Below are 14,408 nucleotides of genomic sequence, written 5' to 3' on the forward strand. Positions count from 1 at the left end.
TCAAACACCTGTCCTTTCACCGGTGCCCATATTCCACCACCAAAAAAATAAAATTAAATAAAATAATAAATTAAAAAGGGTGAAAAAAATGGAAAGCGGGCACCAGAGTTTGTGCTCGGTCTCCAAGTCACATAGATCTGCCTGCTCCTCTCGGCTTGCAAGTTCCGGCTCGGAGCACCGCACCTGTTCAAACCTTGCTTCCTGAGGGCCGTGCGGGGGTGATTGTGCGTCTGCGGGAGCGGGGAGAGCCCTGGGAGAAGGGCGTGTGGCCAAGGGGCTCTTCCTCCCTGCTGCCCCTCCCTGCAGGCCGCGGGAGGGGGCTAGGCCCTGGGCGGGCCCTTGAAATGTGCAGCTTTTCCCACACTCCTGGTCTCCCTGCCCAGCCTCTGCTCGGACACATTTATTTTTGGTTTGTTTCTAACTTTTCTTTTTTTTGAAAAAAGGTTGGAAACTCTAAACACTGCGATTTACCAAGTTACTCATAAATACTCACTGGACGGTATCCACTGTCCAACACCACTCCCATCCCCAGTGTGACCTTCCCTCCACCAGTGTCCCTAGCTTCCCACCCATACCCCTTCAGCAGGCACAAAATAATTGGCCTTATATTGCTTGCCGCACTATATAGATGCGCACTGTAGCACTGTCGTCCCGTTGCTCATCAATTTGCTCGAGCGGGCACCAGTAACGTCTCCATTGTGAGACTTGTTGTTCCTGTTTTGGGCATATTGAATACGCCACGGGTAGTTGCCAGGCTCTGCAAGAGGGACAGAGGAATCAAACCCGGTTGCATGCGTGCAAGGCAAATGCCCTACCTGCTGTGCTATCACTCCAGTCCGTTATATATTTATATATATATATATATATATATGTATACACACAGCAGGTAGGGTGTTTGCCTTGCATGCGGCCAACCTGGGTTCAATTCTTCCGTCCCTCTCAGAGAACCCAGCAAGCTACCAAGAGTATCTCGCCCTGCAAGATACGGCAGAGCCTGGCAAGCTCCCCGTGGCATATTCGATGCCAAAAACAGTAACAACAAATCTCACAATGGAGACATTACTGGTGCCCACTCGAGCAAATTGATGAGCAAGGGGACAACAGTGCTACAGTATACAGTATATATATCTCATAATGGTGTTACTCATGTCATTGTCTTAGGATTTACTGAGTGGGTGCCCGTGGGGTCTCTGTGCTATGGGTTTTGCTCCTCGGGGCTAGTGGGCTCCTCTGCAACTTTCCTGTCTAATTGGCTATGATCCTACTGACCGGGCTCTTGCTACAGTGAGATTTGGAGGTATAATGCGGCCACATACATGGCCGAGCGCTCCAGCAGCTGCGGAACAGGGATGATTCAGCCTCCTGGCATCTCAGCTGGACCCTTTACATGACAGAAGAAGTCGGTGGGGGGGGTGGCACTGTAGCTTCGAACAAGGCAGCCACTCAGCCCACCCCCAGGCCCAAGAAGACTGGAGAGATCTAGGCTAGAGACGGGGCCTCCCTGGGGGTCTGGGCCACCGTGTCTCTCCGAGATAGCTGAGATAGTGGAAGTTGGTGGAGCACAAATATTTTTACCCAAAGGCTTGTTTGCTTTCCTCTCTCTAATTCCCACCCTCCCCACCCCCAGCCTACGTGTTTGCAAACTACAGCTGCTCGGTGTCAGAATTCATGTTGTCATCGCTTTCACGGGACGCTCATTTTCTGCTCATTTATCACTTTTTTTTTTATCTCGAGTAAATGAAAGTGTTGTTTGCAGTTTAAGGTACAGCAGAGGTGAGAACGTCAGCAGGAGTGAGTCCTTCTGCGTAGGTCTTGCGGGGGGGGGGGGGAGCCAGAAAAGAAAGTCGGGCTGGACCCCTCTCCCCTCCTACCCAGAACTGAGTGGAGTCTTGTTTCCTGGCAACAGGGATCCTTGCAAGCCGGCTCAGAGATGCACCCCTCAGAGCGGGGGCCAGTGCGAGGGGGAGGGAGGACGGGCTGCTTCCGGTGTCGGCACGTGACAGGGAGGCAAGCTCCGCTGCAGAGTCACGGGGGCACGTGGGGACATGCAGTGTCCACTCTGTGCCCCTCCCAGGCAGGCGGGCAGGCGGGTGGGGGCGGGTCACCTCCCTGCAGCAACACAGCCCCGGGAGGTGAGTCGGGTTCCCAGCTGATGTGCCTCGCGCTGCTGCCTCCGGCAGGCGGGAGACCAGATCCTGGAGGTGAACGGCCGGAGCTTCCTCGGCATCCTGCATGACGACGCCGTGCGGCTGCTCAAGTCGTCCCAGCACCTCATCCTGACGGTCAAGGACGTCGGGAGGCTGCCCCACGCCCGCACCACCGTGGACGAGACCAAGTGGCTCGCCAGCTCCCGGATCGGGGACCCCACGGCCCACGGAGCAGGGTCTGGCCGCGCGGCTCCCTTCCAGCCCTCCAGGGTCCTCCTGAAAGCCAGTGACGACCCCTGTCAGCTCCCAACCCCCCCACCCATCTACGAGGTCTCCACTCGGGACCTCGGACCCTTCCTTTTGATCCTGCTGGCCTCAGTTTCCCGGGGCGAGGGAGCCCCTCCACCCAGCTCTCTCTCTCCCTCCCTGGCCCTTAGGCACAGCGTGTCCCTTACTCTTTGTCCCTCAGTCGTTCATCTGGAAACTGGGGCCACACCTGGCTCTTTGATTTGTTTTGTTTTCTATTATTTGGTGACGCTATGGATCCATCCCCGGGTCTCACCACTGAGCTACACCCCCGGCTCCCCTAACCAGATCTGTCACAGTGATGAGAGACTCTTGGAAGTCATCCCTGGAGACCTACTTGCCAGGTGGCTAGTAATGTCCGTTGTCACCTTGGAACTTATATCCGAAACCCGGCCCCTAGGTAGTGAGTTCAAGAACTCACCAGAGTCGTTCTCTTGGGGCTGGGGCACCAGTCCGGCCAGGAGGGCTCTCGCCTTGCACGCGGCCAACCCAGGTTTGAGCCCAGGCAGCCCACAGGGTCCCCTGAGCACCTCCAAGGATGACTGCTGAGTCCGGAGCCAGGAGTTAACCCCTGAATATTGCCAGGTGTGGCCCCCAAACCAAAACAAAGGAACTCTCCTGTTTTCTCTCTCCTGTTTCCCCTTCCTTCCCTTCCTCCCTCCCTCCTTCCTTCCCACCATGGTTCAGCACTTCCTCCTGACGGTCAAGGATGCCAGGAGGCTGCTCACACCCGGACCACTGTGGACAAGACCAAGTGGCTCCCCAGTTCCCAGAGCAGAGACCCCACTGCCCAGGGAGTGGGGGTTTCTCTTTCTAGAGACTCTGCTCTGTGTACATCAGGGGTCTGGGTGCCCGGAGCCCTGAAGCAGGCGGCGCTGTCCCTGCGTGTGGCCTCTGGGGTCCCCCTCAGCCTTGTCCCCACCGCCTGGGGCAGCCTGAGCCCGAGGCCACCTGCAGTTGCCACCGGTTCACTCTGCTTGTGTTCGGCGACTGTCCCGCAGCCCCGGGCAGGGCTGGGGGGTGGGGACGGGTCCAGGCCTGCAGGCCGGTGTGTGGCCTCACATGGGTCAGGAGCCAGAAGCCCCGAGGCCAGGGACTGCGTGTGTCCTGGAGCACCCCCGAGAGCACCGCCACACCACACTCCCCCCAGCCCCGCTCTGCCCGCCCGCCCGCCCGCCCGCCCGCCCGCCACCCCCAGCCTCGTCTGCGCAGGAGCGTGTGCGAATGCACCCTGTGTCTTCGCAGGTTCCCCGGAGACCTCACGGCCGAAGGCAGCAGCAAGGTAGGGGGTGTTGGCTGCCCCTGGGGTGCCCGGGGGCCCCCTCACGGCTGCCCACGTGGGGACCTCAGGGCTCGGGGTGCACAGAACCACGGAAACAGCCTGGGGATGGGGTGTGGGGGGAGGGGAGGGGGCGTCCTCAGGTGGCTCAGCTGCTTGGAAGAACAGGGCATGGGAGGGGGAGAGTGCCGTGATGGAGGGGAGTGGGAACCCCCATGCCCTATGACCCCTGACCAAAAGTAGCAGGGAGCAGCCTCGGAGGTGGGGCTTTGGCAGCTCCTGTGAAGGGAGGGGAGAGGAGGGGAGGGGAGTGGAGGTAAGGGGAGGAGAGGAGAGGAGAAGAGAGGAGAGGGGAGGGGAGGACGGGGGAGGGGAGGAGAAGAGAGGAGAGGGGAGGGGAGGGGAGGACGGGGGAGGGGAGGAGAGGAGAGGAGAAGAGAGGGGAGGGGAGGACGGGGGAGGGGAGGAGAGGAGAGGAGAAGAGAGGGGAGGGGAGGACGGGGGAGGGGAGGAGAGGAGAGGAGAGGGGAGGAGAGGGCGCCCCGGAGTGGGGGTGGAGAGGCCGACTGGGTGGGAGCAGGCCTGAGCTTCATCTTGAGAACAGTCACCCTCGGGCTGGAGCGGGGATACAGCCCCCCTGGGGCACCTGCCTTGCGTGTGGCCGACCCAGTTCAGTTCCCTGCACCCCCGTGGCCCCCGCGGCCCCGGGAGTGATGCCTGAGCACAGGGCCAGAGCGAGCCCCGGGTACTGCCAGGAGTGACCCCAGCTGTTGCCCGCCTCCCCAGCTCTTGAGGGAGGGGGACCACGGGGGGGGCTGGGCTCGGGCCCCCCGGCCTTATGAACGAGCCGCCGAGAGGTGCGGGCGCGTGTCTGAGGGCCGTGTGCAGCAAGCGCAGGCGCCCCTCCCGCAGGCGCCCCTCCCAGCGTGGGGCCACCTGAACCTCCTCCCCCGGGGTCGCCCCGAGCCACCGCCTCCTGTCTTGCAGCTGGGGTTCTACAAGGGGCCGGCCGGCTCGCAGGTGACGCTGAGCAGCCTGGGCCACCAGGCACGAGCACTGCTGGAGGAGCAGGCGCGGCAGCTGCTGAGCCAGCCCGAGCGCGCCACCCTGGCCTACTACCTGGAGCAGTACCGCGGTGGCAGCGTGCCCGTGGAGGCCCTCGTCATGGCGCTCTTCGAGCTGCTCAACACGCACGCCAAGGTGACCGGCACCCCGGCCAGGCAGCCCGCCCCACGCCCTGCTGGCACCCGCACAGACTCGTCTACACTGCACAGGCTCGGTCTACACTGCACAGGCTTGGTCTACACTGCAGACTCGATCTGTACTGCAGACTCAGTCTACACTGCACAGACTCATCTACACTGCACAGACTCGTCTACAATGCACAGACTTGTCTACACTGCACAGACTCGGTCTATACTGCAGACTCAGTCTATACTGCACAGACTCGGTCTACACTGCACAGATTCTGTCTATACTGCACAGACTCATCTACACTGCACAGACTCATTTACACTGCATAGACTCAGTCTACACTGCACAGGTTCATCTACACTGCACAGACTCAAGTCTACACTGCACAGATTTGATCTACACTGTGCTGACTCAGTCTATACTGTGCTGACTCTGTCTACACTATACAGACTCAGTCTACACTGCACAGACTCGGTCTACACTGCACAGACTTATTCTACACTGCACAGACTCATCTACACTACAGACTACACTACACTGAGTAAGGTCTACACTGCAGACTCCATCTACACTGCACAGACTCTGTCTACACTGCACAGACTTGTTCTACACTGCACTGACTCAGGTCTGCACTGCACACTCAGGTCTACACTGCAAAAACTCCATCTACACTGCACTGATTTGGTCTGCACTGTTTAGATTCAGTCTATACTGCACAGACTCAGGTCTACACTGCACTGACTCAGTCTACACTGAGCAGACTTAGGTCTTAACTGCAGCCCCCAGTGACAGTACAGCAGGGAAGACGCCATTAGATTTTTTTTGTTGTTGTTTGGTGGCAGGGGATGGGGGAGGGCCCATAGCCATTGGTGCTTGGGGGCTACTCCTGGTTCAATGCTCGGGGGCTGGTTGTCCAGGGGTGCCCAGCTCAAACCCAGGCCTCCTGCATGTGAAGTGCTTGCGCCAGCCCTCGGAGCCGTGTCCCTGTGCCAACCCCAGCCTCTTTAGAAAGTTTCCCTGCCCGGAATCGAACCCAGGACCCCACACAGGCAAGGCAGCTGCTCTTCCGCCCCTGGGCTGCATCCTCGGCCATCAGGGTCTCTCTCAGGGCTGAGCTGGTTGGTGAGAAGGCGGTGAGAGAAGCAGCCACAGCCGCATGCCCCACACGCAGCCCGCCAGGGTTCGATCCCGGCACCCCGTAGATCTGGTCTGTCGGGCCCCACTGGGAGTGATCCTGAGCACAGAGTCAGGAGCAAGCCTGGAGCACTGCCGCTGCTGCCCCGAAGAACAATAAACAAACAAACAAACTGCACCCCAGACCAGAGACTGAAGTAGCCCCCCTGCCCCGGCAGAGCTGCAGACACACGGACACAGCCTGCCAGAACCCCAGAATCAGCAGGAGGCCGAGGGTGCCCGTGCCAAGTGCTCACTTGGAGCCAACCTCCTGCTCTCTTTTTCAAATGTTACTTATTTTGGGCTGCGGGGGGACACACTCATCCGTGCTCAGGACTTCCTCCTGCCTCTGTACTCAGGGGTCACTCCTGGTGAGCTTGGGGGACCGGATGGAGTTGACGGGGGTGGGGGGGCAGGGGGGCTGGATGGAGGAGGCTCACCCCGAGACGCTCAGGGGTTCCCCCTGGCTCTGCACTCAGGAATCCCTCCTGGCCGTGCTCAGGCTCTGAGCCTCCGAAGCTGTGTGGAGGACAGCGTGACGGAACTCACCGGCAAGGGTGCCATGTGGATATACTTAGGGACCGAGAGACAGTCTGGGAGAGTCGGGGGTGGCAGCCCAGGTTGGGTCCCCAACATCGCGTTGGGTGTTTGCTCCCCTGAGCACCGCTGGGGAGGGTCCCAAACAAAACAAACACAGAAAGACTTAAGCCAAGGGCCGGGAAGAGCTTTTGCCTTGCACACGGCCGACCCGGGTTCAATCCCCGGCACCCCATACAGTCCCCCGAGCACCGCCAGGAGTGATTCCTGAGTGCAGAGCCAGGAGGAACCCCTGAGCATCGCCAGGTGTGACCCAAAAAGCAAAAAAAGAAAGACTTCAGCAAAAAAAGAAAGACTGTGCTCGGAGAGCAGCAGGGTGGACAGGGCAGCCCTGGGCCAGCGCCCACAGTCCTGCGGGGGACCGAGTGCCGCCACAAAAGCCACAAATTCTATGACCGTCTTCTCGGGCCGCGCGGGGGAGCCGTGGGGGCCGCGGCGGGGAGGCGTGGGCAGGTGTGGGCGGGGCTCCCTGCTGAGTGCCCCCGGTGCCCCCCAGTTCTCCCTCCTCTCCGAGGTGAGAGGCCTCATCACCCCCCAAGACCTGGACCGCTTCGACCACCTGGTGCTGAGGCGCGAGATCGAGTCCATGAAGGCACGGCAGCCCGCGGGCCCGGCGGGCGGGGACACCTGCTCCGTCGTCTCCTACAGCGACGCGGGCTCGTCCACCGGCAGCCACGGCACCTCCACCACCGTCAGCTCGGCCAGGGTGAGCCAGCGGGGGCGGGGGGCGTGTCCAGGGGTTTGCACGCCTTACTGAGCCTCAGCCGGGAAGGCCTTATTGTGGGGCGCCGGGTGCATGCGGGGGCGGGGGAAAGGGGGTGCAGAGACAATGGGTGGCTGAGACCCACGTGGCTCAGCCTGGGGGCTCACAGTGGGGGGTGCGTGGAGAAAGGAAGAAACACTGGAAGGGGGAGAAATAGACGCGACCCTGGAGCCGGGGCCCTTAGTCGCGCGAGGGGCACTGGCCCGGATCAGCCCGGTTTTGTCCCAGCGTCCCATGTCCGACTTTGTCCCCGACTCCTCGGCCTCTCAGGAGCCTCTGCTCCATCCCGTTGCTTGGGGGCCTTTGGCCGGCGAGTGCAGGGCGGGGCCTCGTCTCTCCGCGCCGAGAACCAGCTCGCAGCATCCCTGCCACGTGACCCCGGGCCTGGGGATGGGGCCGGAGCCTTGAGGGGCAGCCACGGGTGCTCCACGCCAGGCGGGAGCTGGCCGCCTCCCCCTCAGCTCTGCCCGTCTCTCTCTGGGCTCAGGGCCCCTGCCATGCGGGGAGCCTCTCCCCAACCCCCGATCCTGGCTCCCCCTCCTCCGCCCTCCCGACTCTCCCTCGGCCCTGGGCACCCTGGGCTGCAGCCGGGCATCTGCTAGGGCTGTGGATGTGGCGGTCGGGGTGCGTCATCATCGAGCAGACCCATGCCAGGGCCGTGCACGGGCTTTTGGGGCGGTGTCGGACCGAAAAACCATGCGGGGTCAGGGTTGGACGGGTGGAATGTGTGCATGCGGGCACACGGGCGGTTTGATGCGGGCCTGATCTGGGAGGCCTCGTTGACACAAGGGGGGAAGGAAGTGAGGGAGGAGCAAGGGGCAGGCGCCAGCAGTCATGCAAAGGCCCTGAGGCAGGGACAGGCCCTTTATTGGCGGGGGCGGGGGAGGAGCGCGCTTTGCGCTGCCCAGCCCTGACCTGTGGGACGGGCAGGGGCTTGGGCACCAGAGCGTCTCCTTGATGATTGTCTGCGTGGCTATCAGAGAGCCTGGCGCCCCCAGTCCGGGCGGGTTGCAGGCTTGGTCTGGGGCTGTCCCTTCAGGGTGCCGGAGGAAAGGTGCTGGGTGGTGGGGGGGACATGAGGGCAGGTCAGGCCTGGAGACACCAGCTCCAGGTACGTGTCCCCGCCTCTGGGCCTCAGTTTCCCCCCGTGAGCCTGGTCTGGAGATGCGCGCTGCCCTGGCCTGGACAGCCAGGCACTCAGGCCGACCCGCCCTCCGGGGGAACCTCCAGGGGGAGCTAGTCTGGGCCCTGGGTGGCACACAGCCCTGACCTGGCAGAGGGGCCCCTCTGGGTTGCGTCCCCCACAGGCAGGCCTCAGGGAGGCTCTGGGGCAACTTGGAGCCGGGAGTTGGGGTTAGGCTGGGCGGTTTATGAGCCGTGCAGGAGCCCTGCTGAGGAGGGGCCCCGTAAGACCCCTGGGCCGGGAGACCCGCCTCCGCAACAAGCACCCCCCATGGAGTGGGGGAGGGGGCTCTCTGCCTCTGTCCTCCCGTCCTGGCCGGGTCCCCCTGAGGCCTCGGGGCTCCTCTCAGTCCTCTTGGCACGGGGTCCCTCCCACCGCTGCCTTTCCTGAGCAGCTGTGACCTGGACAAGTTCCCTTCGCTTCCCGGGCCTCAGTTTCCCCTTCTGCACTAGGGGGCTCATGGTCATAGCGCGGCCTGCTGGGAAGTCCCTGGGCAGTGGCGGTGCCCCAGGCCCTCTGGAGTCCAGGCGGGGTCTGCAGAGCCTCACAGCCTCACAGGCCTGTGGATGGGCTTGTTAGACTGTGTGCAGGTCTATGTGCTTGTACAGGATGTGTGTGTGTGTGTGTGTGTCCACGGGTATGTATGTGTGTGTGTGCAGGGTTGTGTGTGTATATGTAGGGGGAGTGGGTGTGTAAGGGTATGCAAATACATGGGTGTATACACGGGTGTATGTGCAGTGTGTATGTGTGCAGGTATATGTTTGTGGGGGTGCGCATGTGCATGTGTGTTTGTAGGTATGTATGTGTGTGTACAGGCGTGTGTGTAAGCAGTGTATGTGCAGGTGTATGGGTGTCAGGTGTATGTGTGTATATGCAGGTGTGTACATGTGCATGTGCATATGTTTGTGATGTGTGTATGTGTGTGCATGTGTGGGGGTGTGTACATGTGTATATATGGATGCGTATATGTGCATCTGCATGTGTGTGCGGGTATGTGTGTAAATGGGTGTATGTGCAGGTGTATGTGGGTGTGGGGTGTAGGTGCATGTAGGTGTGTGTACATGTGTGTATGTGTGCGTGTGCATATGTCTGCGTGTGTATGTGCAGATGTATGTATGGGTGTGGGGTGTATGTGTGGGTTGTGTAGGTGTGTGTATGCGGATGTGTACATGTGCGTGTGCGTATATGCGTGTGTGTGCTGGGTAGGGAGTTTGCCGGGCCCGCCCCTCCCTGATGTTTATTTCATGTATTTTTCTTTCTGCCTTTGCCCCCTCCCAGGAGCGGCTGCTGTGGCTCATAGACCTGATGGAGGTACCGTCCTTCCTGTGGGGCGCAGCTGCTGGGGGCGCCTGGCCAGGGCCCAGGGTGGGGGGCTGTGGCCCTTCCCGCCACCCCTCACGCCTGCAGCTGGTCCTGGCGGGGACCCAGGCCGCCCTGTGCCCTCCCTCTCTGCTCTGGGGGAGGTGTTGTGTTCGAGTCGGCATGAGCTAGAGGCTGGCGGTGCCGCTCGGAGCTCAGGGAGGGCTGTGACGGGAGGGTCCCTCCTGTGCGGTGGGAGGTGCTGCTTTCAGGGAGGTGTGACGCTCTTCAGTGTCCCCCTTCTCAGGCCTGCCTGTCTCCTGTGTGTGCTTCTGGGCTTGCTTGGGTGCTGCCTCTTCCAGGCAGTCCTCCCTGATCCTCCCAAGGGGCGTGACTTTACCCCGGGCTCTCCAGCCCACAGGCTCCTCTTGGTGCTGGCTCTCATCTCAGTATGACCTACTAACCTCTACAGGCCAGGCTGGTCACCCACCTTGACCATGGGCTCCTTGGGGTGTGGCCAGCGTCCCCGTGGTGGCCCTGGGGCTCAGCAGCGGCCTGGCCCACGTGAGGAAATTGGACTCCGTCTCAGTAGCGGGCCTTTTGTCCCCCACGGCTTCCGCTGGGAGACTCCCACCAATAGAGTTGCTGAGTGCAGGACCCTATCTTATGAGGAAGCGGGGGACAGGGCCCGGGGTCACTTAGGGAGTGAGGATTGGGGTCGGGAGCCCACCCCAGGCCAGCTCACCTCGAAACTGATCCCCTGGACTCCCCTCCAGGAGCCCAAGGGAGGAATTTCGGACTCCGTGGGTATCTACCGGGGCCAGGGTCAGACCCCGACTGGCTCTGCCTCCCGGCAAGTCCCCACTGGGGGCCCTTGGGCCAGTGGCCTGCATCCCCTGACTGGCAGAAGGTGGGGAGGGGCAAGGCCCTGCCCAGGGGGACTCATCGAGCTGCGACCCCCTCTTAGCGCCCGCCCCCAGCGGGAGTCGGGAGCCCCGGCAGTGGGTGGCTCCTGCCAGATCTCTGGCCTCGCCTGACCTTGCTCCGGCCTTTCTGCTGACGCGGCCCCCGGCTCTGAGCCTGCTGTCTGCAGCTATTTCTATTCCCGGGAACGCAGCTCCGGGTGTCTGGACTGGGCAGATGGAGGCTGGCAGGGCTGGACCCGCCGTCTGCCGCCTGCCCCACTTCAGCCTCAGCTGGGCCCTGACCATATCCGCTCAGGGCCGCCATTCAGAGCCCGTTTCTTAAGTTTTATTTTTTTCTTTTTGGGTCACCCCCGGCGATGCACAGGGGTTACTCTCCTGGCTCATGCACTAGGGAATTACTCCTGGCGGTGCTCAGGGGACCATATGGGATGCTGGGAATCGAACCCAGGTCGGCCACGTGCAAGGCAAACGCCCTCCCCACTGTGCTATGGCTCCAGCCCCCTTAAGTCAGTTTATTTTATTTTATTTTATTTTATTTTGCTTTTTGGGTCACACCCGGCGATGCACAGGGGTTACTCCTGGCTCTGCACTCAGGAATCACTCCTGGTGGTCCTCAGGGGACCATATGGGATGCTGGGAATCGAACCCGGGTCGGCCGCGTGCAAGGCAAACGCCCTACCTGCTGTACTATCGCTCCAGCCTCCCCCCTTAAGTCAGTTTTTATACTGTAAAATAAAAGCACATTTCTCTTCATTTTTATCATCCTTACTGAAAAAACATTTTGCTATTTACATGAACTTAAGGAGAATACTCGTGTGATGTTTTATGGGGCTTATGCATTTCTGGTATTTTTCTTAGCAAAGACCAGTCTCAGAGACTGTTAAAATCCAGTGAGGGGTAGAATGATGGTTCAGGAGGATGGTGCTTGCCTTGCACGTGGCCAACCCATGTTGGGTCCCAGGCATCGTATTTGGTCCCCCGAGCACCCACCACCCGGAGCACAGAGCCAGGAGTAAGCCCTGAGCACCACTGTGTGTGGCCCCTGAACCCAAACAAAACAAAAGTAAACACACACACACACACACACCGAAAAGTCCAATTTCATGTGCTGAAGACCTGGCCACAAAGATCCCCAGGGCGCTTCGTTTTGTTCCTTGACCTCATGCGAATACTTTCAGGAAGGTAAGCCCTGTGCACTGCTGAGCGTGGCCCCAAAATAAGCAAAAAATTTAAAGACAAGGAACTGAGTATCCCAAAGCATAAATTGTTGAAGTTAACACGTCTCTTAAGTGATAGAAGCATAAGTCAAGATAATTTCTTTTGACCACTCCCCTCCCAGCTCTAAGATGCTCAGTTATTTTAATAGTCCCGAGATTCATGAACTACTTTTGCCCCCACCTCTCTGCCTCCTCCTGGCAGTCCGAGCCAGGACCACCCGGCCGGGGTGCATTCCCCTGTGGCATTTCAGGTCACCCTATGGGGGCCCTTCACGAATGTCTGTCTTGCATTTTAGTTCCTCCAGGTACCGTCGTGCGGGATGGAGGTCCCTGCACAAGGGTGCAGAGATCGCTGGGAGGGTCTGTCAGTCAGTGTCCGGGGCTCACTCTTCCCACGAGGGGCTGGCCGTGGCGGCCCACGCTGGTCTCACCTCTCCCAGACTCTTGGAACCTCAGTCTCATTTTCTTCCCTCTCCCCTTCCTGCCTTTTTTTTTTCCGCCTTTTCCTTTCCCCTGTCTAATCCCATCATCTGTCAGCTTCTTCCTTCCTACCTCTTCATCTGTGAAGCAACAAAAGTGCACGATTACATTTCTGCACAAAAGACAATGACACATCTTAAAGTAAAATAACTTTATGTAAGCTAACCCTTTGCTTACGCATCATAAAAACGGCATCCCATCTGGTCCCCTTGAGCACCGCCAGGAGTAATTCCTGAGTGCAGAGCCAGGAGTAACCCCTGAGCATCACCAGGTGTGACCCACAAAAGGAAAAAAAAAAGATGAGGAATTGAGAAGCAAGGACACTTGCTTCGCACAGAGCCAACCCAAGTTCGATACCCAGCATCCCCTCTGGCCCCTTAGCCCTGCCAGTAATGATTCCTGAGCACAGAGGCAGGAGCCCTTCCTAGTTCCCGGTGCCACTCAGGATGGCGATCCCCGTGGCGAGAGAGCCTAGCCATTTCCTGAGCAGGGGAGGGTGCCCCTGCCCCAGCCTCCCTCGGGTGGTCTTCCGCACCCCCACTTACCGCTTCTCCCCCAGAGGGACCCCGTCCTCCGCGCCCTCCAGACAGCCTGGCATTGTCAGGTTATATTTCTCTCTTTGCTTTGGGGTCCACACCTGGCGGTGCTCAGGGCTGAGTCCCGGCGGGAACCCTAGGGGGTGCCAGAGATCGAACCCAGGTCAGCCGCGTGCAGGGCAAGTGCCCTCCCCGCTGTCCTATCTACCTCCGGCCCAGCACTGTCAGCGTCTGGACCCTGCCTGTCCCCTCCCTGGGGCCCGTGTCCACCGCAGCCCCGCCCAAGGCCCCAGAGGAGAGCTCCTGGGCTTGCGGCTCTCAGCTGGGAGTGGGGCCCTGGTGTCTCGGGACCCCAGGACTGTGGCTTCTCAGTCAGGGCCGCCTGGTTGGTGCTTGCTGCGGGGTGAAGCAAACGCTGCCAGCCCTGATGTCATGGAACATTCCCTCCATGACACCCACAGGCTTCTCTGCACCCAGCAGGCCTGTCTGCTCCCCCCTCCCCCCGCTCTGCCGTGGGTGCCCCCTGGAACTTGGACCCACCTGCATCTCGGTGTAGCCAGCTTTGTGGTGGGGTGACTGCAGGTGCCCGGCCCTGCGCTGGGCGTCTGTTGAGCAGCCGGACGCCTTCTGGGGAACGCAAGGCTCCCCACGGCAGGGAGGGGGGGGTGCGGGGCTGCCAGAGTCCTTCCACCCAGGACACACCACGCAGCCCTGCTTGCTGGAGTGGACTGCAGGGACCCCGCCTCTCTCTGGGCCTGTCCCCGCTGTAGGCACCTCTTGGGGTGCACAGCACCCCCAAGCAGACGAGGAAAACTCAGGCCCGGGACGGTTGTGTGCTTCGGCCCCCAGCAGCCGGGTCCCGTGTGAGCTCAGCTCAGAGGGCGGAGAGCAGGCGTAGGGGCCCCCCACACGGGGTTCTCCAGAAGGAGAACCCAGGTTTGAAAGAGAAAATATTGGGGCTGGAGCCATAGCACAGTGGGGAGGGCGTTTGCCTTGCATGTGGCCGACCCGGGTTCGATTCACAGCAGCCTATATGGTCCCCCGAGCACCGCCAGGAGTGATTCCTGAGTGAAGAGCCAGGAGTGACCCCTGAGCATCGCCGGGTGTGACCCAAAAAGAAAAAAAAAGCGTGGGGGTGCCCCTTGGTGCTCCCTGTCAGTGGAGGAGCTGGCTCCCCTCGCCTCAGACCCCCGTTTGTCAAAGGCCCGTGGGGTTGATGTCACCCCACAGGAGAGGCCCTGGACATGAGAGCCCGGGCCAGGGGAGCCGGCTGCTGCTCCGGGAGGAGCACTGCAGGCAGCATCGTCA

At 60.7% G+C, this 14,408-nt stretch overlaps 1 protein-coding gene across 4 annotated transcripts in view; it reads left to right on the top strand.

The window, feature by feature from the left end:
* WHRN (whirlin) overlaps positions 1-14,408 on the top strand; it is a 79,961-nt gene that overhangs the window by 57,650 nt on the left and 7,903 nt on the right. For 2 of the 4 annotated variants that reach the window (XM_055130969.1, XM_055130977.1), the window contains exons 4-8: positions 2,181-2,383; positions 3,699-3,735; positions 4,720-4,932; positions 7,193-7,402; positions 9,921-9,953. In XM_055130969.1, the coding sequence (XP_054986944.1) occupies positions 2,181-2,383; positions 3,699-3,735; positions 4,720-4,932; positions 7,193-7,402; positions 9,921-9,953 (696 nt within the window). The remainder of the gene's footprint in view (positions 1-2,180; positions 2,384-3,698; positions 3,736-4,719; positions 4,933-7,192; positions 7,403-9,920; positions 9,954-14,408) is intronic. The other 2 variants (XM_055130989.1, XM_055130982.1) reach the window with 1 other exon arrangement.

The sequence above is a fragment of the Sorex araneus genome, chromosome 1 (genome assembly GCF_027595985.1).
Source record: "Sorex araneus isolate mSorAra2 chromosome 1, mSorAra2.pri, whole genome shotgun sequence".
NCBI lineage: Eukaryota > Metazoa > Chordata > Mammalia > Eulipotyphla > Soricidae > Sorex > Sorex araneus.